Source organism: Nasonia vitripennis, chromosome 5, assembly GCF_009193385.2.
Source record: "Nasonia vitripennis strain AsymCx chromosome 5, Nvit_psr_1.1, whole genome shotgun sequence".
Lineage (NCBI taxonomy): Eukaryota > Metazoa > Arthropoda > Insecta > Hymenoptera > Pteromalidae > Nasonia > Nasonia vitripennis.
This window is the reverse complement of record NC_045761.1, coordinates 23,690,124-23,706,152: the sequence shown is the minus strand read 5'-3', so window position 1 is coordinate 23,706,152 and position 16,029 is coordinate 23,690,124. Positions and strand designations below refer to the sequence as shown.

Below are 16,029 nucleotides of genomic sequence, written 5' to 3'. Positions count from 1 at the left end.
TTAATTGAAGCATTCAACCGCGCGGAGGATTATCTTCAACCCGCGCTGGAACGCGAGAGCGCGCTCGATGAGGCTATTGGGAATACCTTGGGTTCCCTGGTTGTAAGCAAGATTTGTGATTTTTCGTTCGAGTGTGAAACTTGTAAAATTAGAAAAATTGTTGAGACGTCACGGCGCTCAGTTTGTGTACGTTGTCAATAAAGTTATAAATATTCGAATAAACCTATGTTTTTACTACTTTTTCTTAAAATCCTTTCAATGTATATTTCTCCACTTGACCGCAGCGCCACCTGACCGCAGCGTCACTTGGACGTTACGGCGGCGTCATCCGGCAGTGTCGCTCGGCGCGCATGCGCAATGTAAGATGACTGGAGGAGAAGGGATGGGCGTGGGTGGCGTGACTACAGTATAGCAGGACCTCAGTTTATCCGAGTCCTTTGTATAGTGACACTTTTAATTCTTCTAACTATAAGAATATTTAAGTTATTTCAAATCGTACGATGCCGCGTAAAATTGATTACATTGTACTTCGAAGTAGCAACCGTTGTAACAACCGTTGCGCTTCGAAATATTTAGAACTTTCTACCTCAGATCCGTACAATGCCAAACGTGTTAAAAGTTTTGACGAGAAGCTACACCAGGTTCTCAGCCAGATCTTCCAGGAGCGTCACCTCACCGGTGACCAGATCCGCAAACTTCTTCGTGCACGACGGAATAGTACTAGAAAAAATCCATCTATTTTCAAGCTTATCCTAGAAAAGGAACCGCGTCTCGGCAAGCGGCTTCTGGCCAGAAAAAAGCTATCCCTCCTGTGGATAGCTGTCCTGAGCGGCTACCAGACCTCGGCGGAGCTGCTCGTGCGCTCCGGTGCCGACGTCAACGAAGTATACACAGTGGACAGCGTGCCCTGGCTCTTGAAGAAATCGAGCCTCATCCACGCGTTGCTCGAGATGTATCCATCTTCGTGGAACGATCAGTTCATCGATCTGTTGATAGAACACGGCGCCGACTTGACGACTCGAGACATCCTGGAATCGAATAACCTTCTGCATACGGCGGTAATACGCGGCCGAGTCAAGGTGGCAGAGAAGCTTCTCGAAAGAGGGGCCGACGTTAATGCCGTTAACCACATGGGCGCGACACCACTGGTCTATGCCGCATTGAGTAATGCAGTTGACGTGCTAGTGCGGCTGTTGATGAGATACGGGGCTGACATTCACGCCAGGGATGACGACGGTTTTAACATCTTGCGAAACCTGACAATTCTCCCCGGTGGAGAGCACGTCCAGGTGATCAGAGAATTGTTGGAAAAGGGGGTCTCAGCTCGAGAGGCGAATTCTAAACATCATCAGCCGATACATATCGCCGTCAGGAGGGACAAGATTCAGGTGGTAAGTAAAAGTATACTTTTTACGTAATTCTTTGCATCACGCACACGTACACACACCAGCCACATTAATATTTCATTCGATCTCTAATGTTCTATATTTGTTCATCAGGTGAATCTCTTGTTGGACCATGGCGCTAACGTAAATGCGCTTGTAGATGTCATCGACGAAACTCCACTGTACATCGCCGCACGAGAATGCAGGAACCCTGCAATGCTGACGACTCTGCTGAAACGTGGTGCAAACATCGATAAGAAATGCTATTCCGGCTATACTGCGTTGCACGGCCTCGTTATGCAGGAATGCCTGTTCGACAGTGATAGAATCTCATTTGAGAAAGTGAAAGTACTACTGTCTTTCGACGCGGATCTTTTTATCGAGGACAAATTTAGCTTAACGCTTTTCGACGTCATTTCCTCGAGAGGCGTGGACAATCAAAGCGTCAGGCTGATATTCAGGAGGCTGGCGCTGAAAAAGGCTCGTCTAGCGCATCAGCCCGTCGAGTTGAACAAGGACGAGATAACCATCAGGCAAAATTGTCCAGTGCTGTGGGAGTATTATCAAAACGCTATCGAGGAGCTCGACAGAATGAAAGTTACTGCGAAGTTCATCAGGAGCTGCTCGTTCTTCGACCTGCTGACGAAATGCAAGTGCAAGATAGCGGTCCTGATGCGGCACAGGCAATTCCAGAGACTTTTCAGAAGGTTCGGTCGCAGCGGTTTTCCCATTTTCGCAGACGATATACTGGAGGCTTTCAAAAACGCGAGGAAGTATTATCAATCCATGATGGACCAGGAGGAATTAATCTACGAGGCCGCGTCTCATGTTCTTGCTGACCCGATTTTGAGGAAGCTCGCCGGTTACGCACTGATATGCGAAATTTGCCAGACGAGAAGGATGGTGCAACTGTCGAGGCGAGTTGTATGAATACTCGAATTACGAATAAAGTTGTATGTATATATTCTATAAAAAGTATGGTTTAACATTTTTTGTACACAAATCCCTAATCCAAAAACTTTCCTAAATCACCTATAATACTCATCAAACGGAACGCTTGAATTCGAAGCGCATCGCTTAATTAAAACCTGCGGCTGCTGCTCAGCGACATACCCTCATCCCTAGTCGTTTCGACCCGAGAGCTTTATTTTACGCCGATCGAATCGAGTACCTATGCGGTCTCGCATGTCTCTCGCTCATTCACCGCATACATACAGGAATTCAGCCGTCGCTAAGCAGTTTAATTACGATTTGATGATTCGCGTTCCGATGCAGGATTCGCCCGCTGAATTATGCAGGAGCAGCGATGAGCGATATAAAATACATACTCGGAGAGTGAGCGACGTGCTTGTAGAAATGTAGAAATACAAATATGGTAATTAGAGCCGTGACGCGACGTTGTAATAAAAATTGTAATAACGCAGGCAAAAATTTCGCGACGATTATTCCCTTCGCGAAAAGCCAGAAACGAGGCTAACTTTCTTAATATCGCAAGCCGATACCGTGCTGTAATTCTCAATTAGTTCGGCTATTCAAAAAGCTCTCGAGTAATTGCTATACGCACCGTTTCGAGCTCTCTGGCCCATATTTTAATTTCCCACGCGGCTCTGCTTGTAAACGCTGCTACAACAACCATTTCGAGGATTTGCATTTTTATTCCGGGATTTCTCACGACGGCGGAATGGAGAGATGTTTTATTAACCCTTTTGTCGCTTGTTTACGCCAGCCTGTGCGTTGTACACTTTCATTACGCTGAGATTTGCATTTCTTAATCGACTGTCTTTCTCCCGGCACAGGCAAATTGAAACGAAAGAGAAAAATCTTGATTACAACTGTTCTACAGGGTATAGTACACACAATAGCGCGTGATCTTAAAACTATAAGGAACGTCCGCATAACTTGTCCAAAAGAGCATAAGAACTTCAAAGCGTCCTGTTCCGACAAACACATCAGCGTTTGAAAATTCAAAGCAATTCGCACACACGTACACACAGAGAGCCGAAAATAGAAGAAGAAAACTCCGCTGACAAAGGCGAAGCGTCGCCGCGATTAAAGATTCAGCTAACACGCGGGGTCAGCTCTCTCACTCGCGCGATTCGATTACCGATGCGACACGTACGTCGCTCCGTGATTCCGCTCGAAGGCTTTTCCTTCCGCGGTCTTTGTCCGGCTCTCATACGTGTGCGCTAGCTAGCTCCAGCTTTTTATCGTTCGCCGTTTCTCATTGTGCTGCTCTCCGAGTATAGTACATATAGGTATATACATCTGTATAACGTATATAGAAGGCAGCTGTTTCGAGTTTGGTATGCAGTTTCAGTAGTAGGCGGTCATCGGCACTGGGAAGTGAGCGCGCGCGGGATTTTTACTTCCGCGATTTCGGAGCTCTATACTCTGCGCTTTGATGGATTCTTTTTGTCGGCCCGAGAGACCTGATGGGGATTTCTGAGTGGATCGGCGCGCTGAGATTGGGTCGAGCGAGTAGGTGTGTGTGTGCAAGAAAGATCTTATATAAAAAAACAGCAAAATCCGCGACAATGGCTCAGCCGATTATATCCATCAAAGCGCGAGGTATAACACACGTCGTCAGATGCAGAGAGAAAAATTCTTATTTGCGACGGAAGCTCATTTCCATCGCGGTTGCTAACGCCCTGCCCTCGAGCGCCGATCGAAATATCGCGCCAGGTCGTCGACCATGACGCGCACGTGACACGGCCTTATAATACCGAGCGCTCGGCTCTCTCTCTCTCTCTCTCTCTCTCTCTCTCTCTCTCTCTCTCGTATACTCTTATAATACCCGTCGCTCTCTCTGCTGCGCCAAATCAGATGTTAATGTTATACCGCGATTAATAAATTTTCGAAGCGGAGCGTCGATGCATCAGCCTAATGGCGTCGCGTCGTGTTGTGTTATTTTGCGTCTGGATTTGTAGTGGGACGATCATTGAAAAATTGTATGGATTTTATGTGTTACGGATTTATGTCTAAAATATCAACATGTACGCGTTGGAGCTTTATTTGCATGACACACAATAATGAGATCAAAATGATCTCATTTCGCATATGCGAGGACATTGTACCCCGTTGATGCATATTTGAATTTTGATTCGCGGCTGAAACTTTTAAAAAACTTTACTACATCCGATGTCGAACAAACACGATCTATTGATTCCCTGAACTGATTAAGGGGAACTAACCACCTTAAAATAATTATTACATTAATGCCTTGATTTTTGTAAAACTGAATAATTTTTTATGCCAAATTGTAAAGTAATTATTTAATTTAATATTATAATATAAAAAACTGTAGAAATAATTTTTATATATGTCTCAATAGATATATTCTCTTAAAAACTGCTGCAGTGTAAAACATGCTATTTTTTGAGTACCGCAGGATTCAGACTAAACGGATCAATGAATTGTACCAAACCAAGGCTTGTTCTGTTCATTAGACATCTCTCTACAGAGTGAGTGTGGGATTTTATAAAATACTGAAAGCGTATAAAGTTATAGCTTCTTAAAGCCCAAATTTTTGTATTTATTAATATTTTATTATTAGAATAATATTTAAAATAATACAAAAACGTGTTTTTATTATTTTTCTGAAATTTGCATCATAATTCTGTATTAAATATATTACAATATGTTGTTCTACTACTTTTTTACATTTATTTGGATTTCTAGCACTATATTTTAACTTTAGTAGATCATAACCTGTAAATCAAAAGTACGTGTATTTACAAATTGCAATATGTTTCACATATCATTATAAATACTTATATAAAAATATCTCATAATATACCTGTATTTAATAATGTAACTGCAGTTCTGTAAAACTTTTTATAGGTTATACTATATTACTATGTATACTGTATACTGTTTATACTTAAACAAAAAAAAAAATTAATTTTTACATCTACAATACTAGAATATTTTGAATATAATTTAGATACATTCATACATACCAATTTGATTAGAAATAACATTTTAGTGTTCGCGACTGACATATGCACCATCATCAACAGTTGAAATGCGTAACAGTCTTCTCAATTTTCTTGCCTATTTTGTATTACACTCTGCTTGTTTTTCAGTATCTTTGATACGTGCTTGATCTTTTGTTACTGCAGCGAATAACGCATTTTTGCCAGGCTTGATATTCAACTCTGACATAAGATACAGTAATCCTTTCCAGCCACTTGAAAACATTATACAAGCTAAGAAGGCAGATATTTGTAGAGTCTCAAGTCCAACAAAGTCCGTTTTAAGAGCAATATTCCACAAAACATTATTAAATGACTCATTAGCATTCTGAGTTTTTCCACCCAAATATTTTCTTAGAAGCTCTGGCTCCGACAATTTTTCAAATACAACCTCGTTGAAAATTTCTTCTGGCAGTGTTCGTGGATGAACATACGTATCTTGTTTACCTTCAGCTACTGCTTTTTGGTATTTACACCAAGAGTCGGATCCAGGAGGACAGTGCATGTGCTGAGAATTTTTATCAGTTGAGGCTTTGTGATAAAAAAATGCCCAAATTGCAATAGTCACGTCTTCTATTGAATCCGGGTGTGCTCTAATAGCATTGCCATAGTAAGTTTGTAGTGTATCTATAATTTTATCGGTCAGTTTTCCTTTTCCTCACGGTTTTTTATTTTTCTTCAATTTTCTGTGCTGCGTTCCAAAGCGTTTTTGAACATGACCACAACACTCTTTCTTACTTATTGTCACATGAGTGCCATAAGGTTTAGAATTTATAATGTTTGAAAATATTGACGGATCTCCATCTCCTAAGTATGACACATATTTTACATAACATTTTTATATTGATCGACTATCCACAATCGCTGAAGACTCCATTGACCCAGAAGAACCCCAATGGTTTTTTTGTACATGATGGTAAGTGTGCGCTGTACCAAATTTCCCATTCTTTAGTACCTTCTGATCCATGAACTTTTTCATACTGGTTGCATTGTAAACAGTAAGAAGGAAGAACTTCTAAATCAATAATTTTTCTACTTTCTTGACCCAAGTGTAAAAACTCCATTGTAGGACCTATGACCTCGACGCTGCCACGTACCATCACCTTGAACACCTACTTCTCGTTTACAAGCTACGATTTCATCTGGAGTATTCGTAACATCTGATTCATCATCTAACATATTTTCATCTAAATCTTCAATACTCAGTTGACTAATAGCTTCTGGATTAACACTTTCAGGTTCACATATCTCATTTTGTGAATTAGTATGTGTAAGTCGAAGTTTTTCGTCTACAGCTTCAGACATAAACTTATCCGCAACTCTTGATGTAACTTCAAAAAGCACATTACGTATTTTAGTAAAAGTTGCATTTTGAATTGGACGAGGAAAGTCCATTACTCCACAAAAAGTTCTCAGACTTTCAAGGCCACCACCAACCAGTCTCATAGCTAGGACACTGCGTCTATTGATTTAAAAAATATTTGATTTTTTTCCAATTTTTTACAGTTGTGAAAATACTTCTCATGTAAACACTTATCACACGTAATAGAATAATTGCCACCTAATTTTATAGTATTTTTATATTATAAATTTCACTATATCTTTTAGATATTAGATTTTATCAGATCCAATAAATGACATGTAAACATTGACATTAGAGGTTATGTTATCCTTGTTGGCCTTATGAAAATTGTACATATAGATATAGATCTATGTATAAAAGTTACTGTGGCTGAGAGCGCCCCCTGCTGCTCATGATGGTCTCTAGTCTTCATGAACAGTAGCGCATTTTTTTCGACCTAACGCTCTGAAGCTAGATCGTAAGCTTGAATTCAGAATAAGGCCGTTACCGGTCACAGTCGAAAAGGAACAGGGAACAGATACCTATACTGCTTAGATAACAGCTCGCTGTTCCTCACTTATATAGATATAGTAACCAATGTTATCTTCTCACATACACACACACACGCACACATAAAAGAAGCTGACAAATAATAAATATAGTAGATATATGTATGTGTGTGTTAGTGTGCAAAAAGTATTTGACTTGAAAAATTATTAATTTTGGTATACATTATTTATATAGGTTGTATATAACCTTATATTACATACATTTTACGGCCCATTCATATGTTTTCAAAAAAGTGGTTTAAGGTGGTTAGGTCCCCTTAACTTCCGGAATTTTCCCTTCATTCTCGGACTCGCTGAATTTTTGTTCGTTATTTACACTAGTTAATATTGAATTCCAGTGCGGAAAATATCGTTTTACGTCGATAACTTTTTACGCGCTGCTTTTATTACGGCTTCGGTGCAGGGGCCGAGGAATAAACTGGATATATACGCAAAGCCCAGCGGATGAATAAATGTGATCGACGATATATATATCTCTCTCCCTCTTTCGAATAATGTAAAGGGAATATGAGCGATGAATTTGCAATTATTTAATCGGCGCAGTTTGAAAATTTGCATAAAGCCAATGATCGCGAAATGCAGCGGCACATCAGCTCATTCATTGGCTATGTTACACGCTAACAAGCTCAATCGAGCGCATTTGCTTTCATTAATATAATAACAATTGAATAAAAAACCGAAATTTCGATTCGTTTAACGATTTAATTGGCGTAATTGCGCCGCGCGTTATATATAATGCAATTATAATCGCGGACATATCGGCCCTTGTCCCGTCGCACAGGTATACTGAAAATAAGAGTCTTCAATCGAATCCATATCGCGTGTCTGTGTCTCTGTATACGTCGAACTTAATTAAAGCCTCGAATTTATGCACATCACACACACACACACACACACACACACACACACACACACAAACGTGTACTCTAATTAATTTGGCGGCTAATCATTCCGAGCTACTATTACACATACATGATATTACAATCCATTTGCATATCGATATTATTCATCGGCATCTAAATTACACCAAACCAATCAATTCCCGCGAAAAATTCAATGTCAGTCACTCAAGTTCTACATCCGCTTTTTACAGCCGCGTGTAACGCAGATTGGCGCTTGCGCTAACTACGCGCGAAAGCCTTCTTTGTAAGCAAAGGGCCGCGCGTTAAGTGCCCTCCGTCAAAGTTACTCGCGCCGAGAGCTTTATGAAAAGTTTCCTCTCTTTTAGCGCAGAGCGCGAAGCTTTAGCGGATTTTGAATATTCGCGCCTTTTTTCGAATGAAATTACACAAGCCAGCGAAACGTACGGCAGGTTTACAATCGCGCTTGTCTCGTCGCGATTCAGCGATCGGCCTTCCGCGCGCGGACACGTTTCGTCGCGCTCACTCGAGAGCGCCTGCGGCCGCCTATAAATCACGCGGATTTGCCGAACCGCAATATCCCCTGATTCCCAGATTGATATATAACGAAAATGGCATCTGTTTGCAGAGCGAGAACCGAGTCCTCGACAAGGCAGCGCGGACGCTTTGACGAGCGTTCGCTGATTTTAGTTTTCGAGTGCGCGCCAGGCTGATTGTGTGAAAATTCAAACCAAAACTAGTACACACAGTCGGACGCGCTATATAAACGATGATCAAACTTCTCTTAACGATCGCGAAGAGAAGCCCACAATAAAAGCTCCGAATAAACCCTCTTCCCTCAACCCATAAAAAGACATTCTCTCTCGCGTGCACCTCATAAACGCGCCCGAAAAACATATCCTCGAAACTCCTCGCCGTATATTTTCCGTAGCGCGTGGAATCGCGCAGTTTAAACGGAAAAAGCCGTAAAGCCAGCCTTACATACAGCCGCTGTAACCGCGCGTGCCTACAATAGCCGCGACTAATCAAGACTCGCAGTCGCGAAACGGACGTCTGTATAAAGCCTGCAAATCGATGCTATGCGCTGTGGCTAAAGTTTGAAACGAGTCTGTATACAAACATGCGTCGTTTCGGCTTTAGTGTACCGTAGGGAGGAACTGTCCTGATGCCGGTTAATTCGCGTCTTATTTCGCGGCGCATTAATTATTCATGAGCTGCGCGGCGTTGCGGAGACAGGACACCTCGTGGAATAAATTTTTCCCTGCGTCTCTGTTTGTAACTGAATGGGATATGCTGATCGTTATGTGCAGTATGTGTAGCTTTCGAAACCGATAAAACACATCGCTGTGGAATTTTGAGTGTAAGCATGCCGAACGCGTGCATGTGTAATTGCGTAATCGAACAATACCTCGAATAGAGCTTTATACGCCAAAATAGTTCGGATGAAATCATCGTGTATGTATACTGCTTTTACCGAAATTTCACGAAGCAAACAAAAAATACGAATTTTTCCTCATGTTATCCAACGCGCTTTCGTATCGAATAAAGTGCTTTTTTTCCACGTCGGATCAAAAAGTGGCTGCAGCACTTCTCTATTTTCAAGTAGATTCCTCTGCATGTTCCCTCTCTCGTGTATAAACGGCTGCGACGCGGAAAGGACGACGGTAAAATCGATATCTCTCACGTGGCAAGACATCCTTTTTCCGCGAGTTTACGAGCTCCAGTAGATTCTTCCCTCTGTACGAGCAAAAAATATGAAAATCCCGCGCGTGAAATCACGTATCGTTTGAATAAGCTCTTTTCCCTCATGCACATACACCGTAATATTCGTCGGTGAATTTAGGCGCCGAGAGTAAAAAATTGCGTTTTGATCCGCGCCGCGCTTTTACGAAATTCCATTAGTCACGAGAGAGAGGGAGAGATAGGAAAATGAATAATAAAACGCGAAAGAGCAATATTTGGCAATTTAGATCGAGAGTCATAACTCTTTCTCTCTCTCTGCGATGGCTGATGGCTCACATTTAATTACGGCTGGCGCTTTTGAATTTACGAGTTGGAAACGTCGAAAAAATTTCGAATCTTCGGAAGAAAAATTGGGAATTCCGTTTAAAAACTGTAAATTAAACCGCCGCGCGTCACGCGCGTATAGACTGGCAAAAAGAGCGACAATTTTAGCTTGTCCAATATTGTCCGGGACATAATTAAGTCCTGTTGTGTTCCGCCATTCTCTGTGTACGCGTATAATACATACAGCATATATATATACATACAGCGTATATATATATATATGCGTATACACGTACATGTACACCTGTCTCGGCGTCGCATGAATTATTCAGCCGACGGAATCGCCGCCTCGCTGATGTATATCGCGCGAGAGCTTGATATCACGGGGCTATAAGCGCAAACATTACTGCGCGAGAGGATTTCGAAGGAAAAAGTCGGGCAGGGAGATCCAGATTAGCGAATTGTTCATGCATATAGAATGTTTTCGAATTTCGATTTTCCCGCCAAATTTAAATTCGAAAAAAAGCTCCGATCGAACGGCGGGTTTCCATCGAAACGAACCTATACGCGACCTGTTTGAGGAAACTTCCCTTCGAGAGCTTTTTTCGAAGCTCGAGCACAAGCAATTCCGGAAGCGTGTAAGTAACCGTCGGCAAGTTTGGCGGGAATTTCAAAACGAGTGGAATTGCACTTTAACGAGCGCGGAGATAAATACGCTCGAAGTAAGCTCTATTCTTCGATAAATTCGCGCGCAGGGCTTAAAGGCGTGTGAGGGTGCATATATTTATAAGACAATAGGGAATCGATTTTCCCGACAAATTCCAGGCGATACTGTATACAGAGTTTGAAGGGCTCTATCGACACTTGAGTACTAAAGTATACATAGCCTCAACCATTAAAAACGAGTGATGAGATAGCGAGTTCATATAACAAATATATATATATATATATATATATATATATATATATATATATATATATATATACATATATATACATACAAACAAAAAAAATCTTACCTCACATCCATCTCGGGCTTATTTTCTCCGTGTCGTCTGAGAGCGCGATCGGCTCTTTAATGTTTCCGCTCTTTCCTCCCTCCTCCGGTTTGTTTGCCCGGCGAAAAATGAGCTTTCTTTGCGCGCTGCCTCGAAACTTTGAGATGAACGGAGCCAAGCAAAGTCGAGCTTTTTCTCCACCTTCTCCCCCTCCTCCCCTTTGCCGCGCGTGTGTTCCTTTAGGTGCTTGATTGCGCCGATATGAGATCTCGGCTCTTGATCCGCTGGATCTGCGATTGCGAGGATATTGAACCTAGCTCTCAAGGCACTTACGTCGCTCGTTTATTTCGACGGCTTTTGGCACTAGATGCGGATAGTTATTCGCCTTCTTTTTGGAAACGCGAAGGTTAACTCGCAAATTGACCAACAATGCGAAACTCGCATATCGTATTCATGCGATCTGAAAGGGACGATTAAACAAAAAAAAAAGGTATACGAGAGAGACGAATAAACTGCACTGATAAGAATTTATGCCACGCATTACTCGGGCAATAAAAGAGCGAGCGAACTTGACTCGCCGTCGCAAATTAAAGCGACGACGAGGACAATATCCTCGAGAGAGAGAGACGAGAGTGGCTCTCTCTATCTCTGAGTCATTCTTCCGCGCATTTCGTTCCGTCTGCATCTTTTATTAGTCCTTCGCAGCAGCGAGTCGTGACGATAGTTTTTATAATGGCGATGCAGCCGAGAGAAGCAAACGAAAGCCAAACGAAATCAAACAAAGTGTTTTGTCATCGTCGTCTCTTTCTCTACTGAGAACTCGATCATCTTATCTGGATCTTGTTATTATAATTTAAGCGAAAAATTATGTGAGGATTCAGTCGTAATGGACGAAGAGGGAATTTGATGGATGCACAACTTGAGTTTCGAGTACTGCTGCTTTATTTACACGAAAATACAAATCAGTTCGTCTCAGCAGTACAAATGAAAACGTTTTGTAGTAACAAATGCTGTCTGTTTTTTTATTTCTTTTGAAAAATCGAAGGACAAGCTGCAATGCTGCGTATAAGGCGTAATCAAACCATTTTTTTAATATAATCCTTTACTTCAATGTACAAGCTATTATTGTGCGCACTTTACTATTACATCGTTATTTATGTATAAGTATATAACCAGTAGTATAACGTAACCGTTGCATACATGTATTAATTCAAGTACAAAAAGGTCCGATGACTATTTCGTTCTACGTGAAAATGAGCTTCGCAAGTTGTGTATAGGAATTCGTGTTCACGTCTCTTATTGAAAAATCCATATAAAAATCATCAACTTTTAGTTTCGGTGGTGTGATATTTTTATATCGTATAATATCGTAACGAGCCACTCAAAGTATACGTAAATGATATCATCATCGCACCGACATCGGAAACTCGTACCTTAGCCTTATTCAGAGATTTAAAGACAAAAAAGAACAGCACTACGTAATCTCACTCGAGATTCGCGAACAATTATTAACCATTACAAATTTATTCTCTTATTGCAAATTCATACTATAATCTCCCTCTGCAGAACTTTTTACACTCGATCATCCATTCGAGTTGCTACAATATTGGCCCTCGACGATCCTTTCCTCGAACAATAAATATACGACAACGATAACCGGATCATCACGGCGGGGGAGATCGAGAGAAGAGGCCGTCTCGCTCTGCGCTAAATTTCCACTAACATAAGCTCGAGACGTCTCGCAAACGATTCTATCTATATTTACACAGAGCGACGCGCGCTCGTCCAGGGAAATTAATATTTATGGCCTCATTATATGACACACACACACACACACGGACAGACAGTTGCGCGAAAGGAAAATCCCCAACGGATGCGTCACTCGCGCGTATAACAAGCTTCTTCTCGTCTTCCCACGCGAAAATCGAGCCTCGAGTTATATGTATACGTGGAGCGAGATGGAGAGCGCCTCAGACGCCGAGATACCTGCAGTAGGAGGTGTCCTCTATCAGCTCACGCGGTATCCACTCCTCGGCGGGCGTCTGGTCGACCAAAGTCGAGGCGTGATGCTCGACCTCCTTGAGGACGCGCAGCAGGTTGCCCCCGACGAGCTTCTTGATGTCCGAAGTGGGCCAACGTCGGTCGCGGGTCAACTCGGCCAGAAGCAGAGGGTAGCCCGAGACGTCCGGGAGCTCCGTTGGTGGACTGCGAATAGCGAAGGAATAATAATCGATATACGTTTGCCTGAATATGCACTGTTCTCGCGAAGAAGGAGTAGGAGGTGGAGAGCGGGATAGAACTGCGGGGGCGGGGACGCGATCGGTTATTTATGTCCCTGGCGATTCGTCTTGGACGGGGGAGTCGAGGATTTAGGTGTCTGCAGGACTTGTAAATTGACGCCGCGGCGGCGCCTTTAAATTGTAAATCGCCGGGCAGAGAGAGAGAGAGAGAGAGAGAGAGAGAGAGAGAGAGAGAGAGAGAGAGAGAGAGAGAGAGAGACAGAGGTGAGGATGTGTGCGTGGGATATACTTTATTCGCGGGAAAAAGCTAAACGAGTTAAAAGATGAAATCGATTCGTAAGCATTCATATAGCTTTCAAATCGAATTCAAAATCCATCTTCCTACGTCGAAAATGCACACACAGGCACAGACTTTTTCAATAAAAAATTCAATTAGCTCCGCGCACGAAAGAGGTATAAAAAGCTTTGATTCAATGACTCGCTCTAACAAGAGACACTCGCGGTTCTTCCATTCACCCTATACAGTCTCCTATCCGCGGTGGCTTTTCTCCGAGTGTCGAGTCGCCTCGAGAATTATTATCGAATTCTTTTCGCGCCATTGAATCAGGCCACGCGGGCGTGTCCGCCGCAGCTCTGAAAAGGAGCTTTTCTCCGGCAAAGACCGTGAGAGTACTGCACGTGTAGGCGAGAGGGACGAAAGGAATGCATGTGAGGTAAAAAGAAGGTGTATGAAGTATGACTTGTTATAGAGGCGTCTGTCCGGTGATAAATTGCGAGTGACTTTTCCGTGTCTAGTCGATTCAGAGCTTGAATTCGATAATAAAACTCGCGACGAAAAAAAATTTGGGGTGTAGCTATAATCTTTACGACGGATCTCGTGGAATTTACGCGTCGGTAACGTTTTGCGTGCGAATAAGAGAGGACAAAGCTTCAGAGAAGCATTTCGATTTATTTAATATATGAATTTCAAAAATAGTCACGCGATGATTAAAACACTCGAGATATGCCGGCCGTATTTTTACGCTCAAACTTTCTCAATGAAATTGTAAAGCGATTATTTTCTCCGGTGGAGAAACTTCTCCCTTTTTTCTCCCCCCTCCCTCTCGAGCTGAGTACAAGTTCCGAGAAGCGCGGTATTTCACGGCGATTTATAAACTTCCTATACAGTGTGTATATATTTTAAAGTACTTTTTTACGTTTATCACCGACGAGGAAATGAAAGGCGTATATTTTCTCCCCGCGATATAAGGACACCGCTATGTATTTACGATCGTCCCGAATTTATGCACAGAAACTTTCTTTTTCTCTCTCGAATCATATACTCACTTGGATATCCCGTCGTATCCGGCCCCGAGTCCCACGTGGTCGACTCCGGCGATCTTTCTTATGTGGTTGATGTGGGCTGCAACAGCGAAAAATAGAGGCGTAAAAGCTCGCTTATCTCGTGTCTCTGTGTGTGTCCAGGCTCGTAAAAAAAAGCTCACCTATGACATCGTGCATTGATGCCTTATCTCCGCAGCTGAGATGAGCGCTGTCGAAGCTCACCATGACGAGGCCGCCGTTGAGGGTCTGGAAGAAGGTGGTTCAAACGGGTTTGAGATCGGAGTCGACGATAGGACACTGGTGATACAGATTTTTCAACGGTTGGGGAATATAAGGCCTTTTATATACGCGATATGGGCTTTGTCCACGGTGTGTGGCCTTTCAGAGGAGCTTTTTTAAGAGTTTGAAGACTGGAACGAATTGGGGCATCAACATTGCATGCGGTTTCGAGATTTTAGTCGAGGCATCATTAGTGATGCTCTTTTAGCTGCTGATGGCGATTTTGCCGCCGCGGGAAATTCGAACCGCTTGGAATATTAACGATATCGTTATGTCGCAATCAAGCTTCGTTTTAAATCATGAATATCTAAAACTTCCTGATTATATTCGCAAAGTTACTCTCCCCCCATTTCGATCCATCACTCTATCTAAAGTAAAAAAGCGCAAGTGTCATAAATACATGGCCCCTGTGTACCTCTTTCGAGCCAGACGACAATTTACACGCGTCTCTGACGAATTTAGCGCACAACCTAAGTCAGAGCGAGTTTGCCGCGCGTCTCAAACAGAGACACGCGAGGACTCTGCGGAATTTAAAATTTAAATCCGCGTCTGCGATCCCACAGCACAAGAGAGAGAGAGAGAGAGAGAGAGAGAGAGAGAGAGAGAGAGAGAGAGAGAGAAATCCGCTACGTGTGTGTGAGCGTCAGCCTCAGAGTCGAGGAATCAAATTTATCCTCGCAGAGGCCGCGCTTGCGGTAGACGAAATGAGATGGAACGTAGTATGGTTAAACGTGTTTTTTTTACTGTCCGAGCGAGCTTTTTTCGCACAGGTATTTTACTCGATTTCATATTCGAATATTGCGACGTGATCGAAAAAGGAAATTTTTTACTTAATTTCGCGACTGTTAACGGCACGTGAAAAGCTTTCCACTCAATTAGACCCAATCAATCCCGAATGAAAGCACCGTTTTGATCAATTACACGGGTAAAAGTCAAAATTGCTCTTCACGGAATTATTATTAAACGAAAATCAATTTATCAAACGGGATATATAGAGTCAGCGCTGATGTAAATTAAAATCGCCCCGAGTCATCCACATTGCGATCAGCGCT

At 42.5% G+C, this 16,029-nt stretch overlaps 1 protein-coding gene across 4 annotated transcripts in view; it reads right to left on the bottom strand.

The window, feature by feature from the left end:
- Positions 1 to 12,054: 12,054 nt before the first annotated feature.
- Positions 12,055 to 16,029, bottom strand: part of LOC100123447 (dipeptidase 1) — a 104,385-nt gene continuing 100,410 nt past the window's right edge. For all 4 annotated transcript variants that reach the window (XM_031931560.1, XM_031931561.1, XM_031931562.1 and 1 more), the window contains 3 exons: positions 14,860 to 14,944; positions 14,702 to 14,777; positions 12,055 to 13,340 (listed from right to left, as the gene is read on the bottom strand). In XM_031931560.1, coding sequence (XP_031787420.1) covers positions 13,106 to 13,340; positions 14,702 to 14,777; positions 14,860 to 14,944 — 396 coding nt within the window. In that variant the 3' untranslated portion in view covers positions 12,055 to 13,105. The remainder of the gene's footprint in view (positions 13,341 to 14,701; positions 14,778 to 14,859; positions 14,945 to 16,029) is intronic.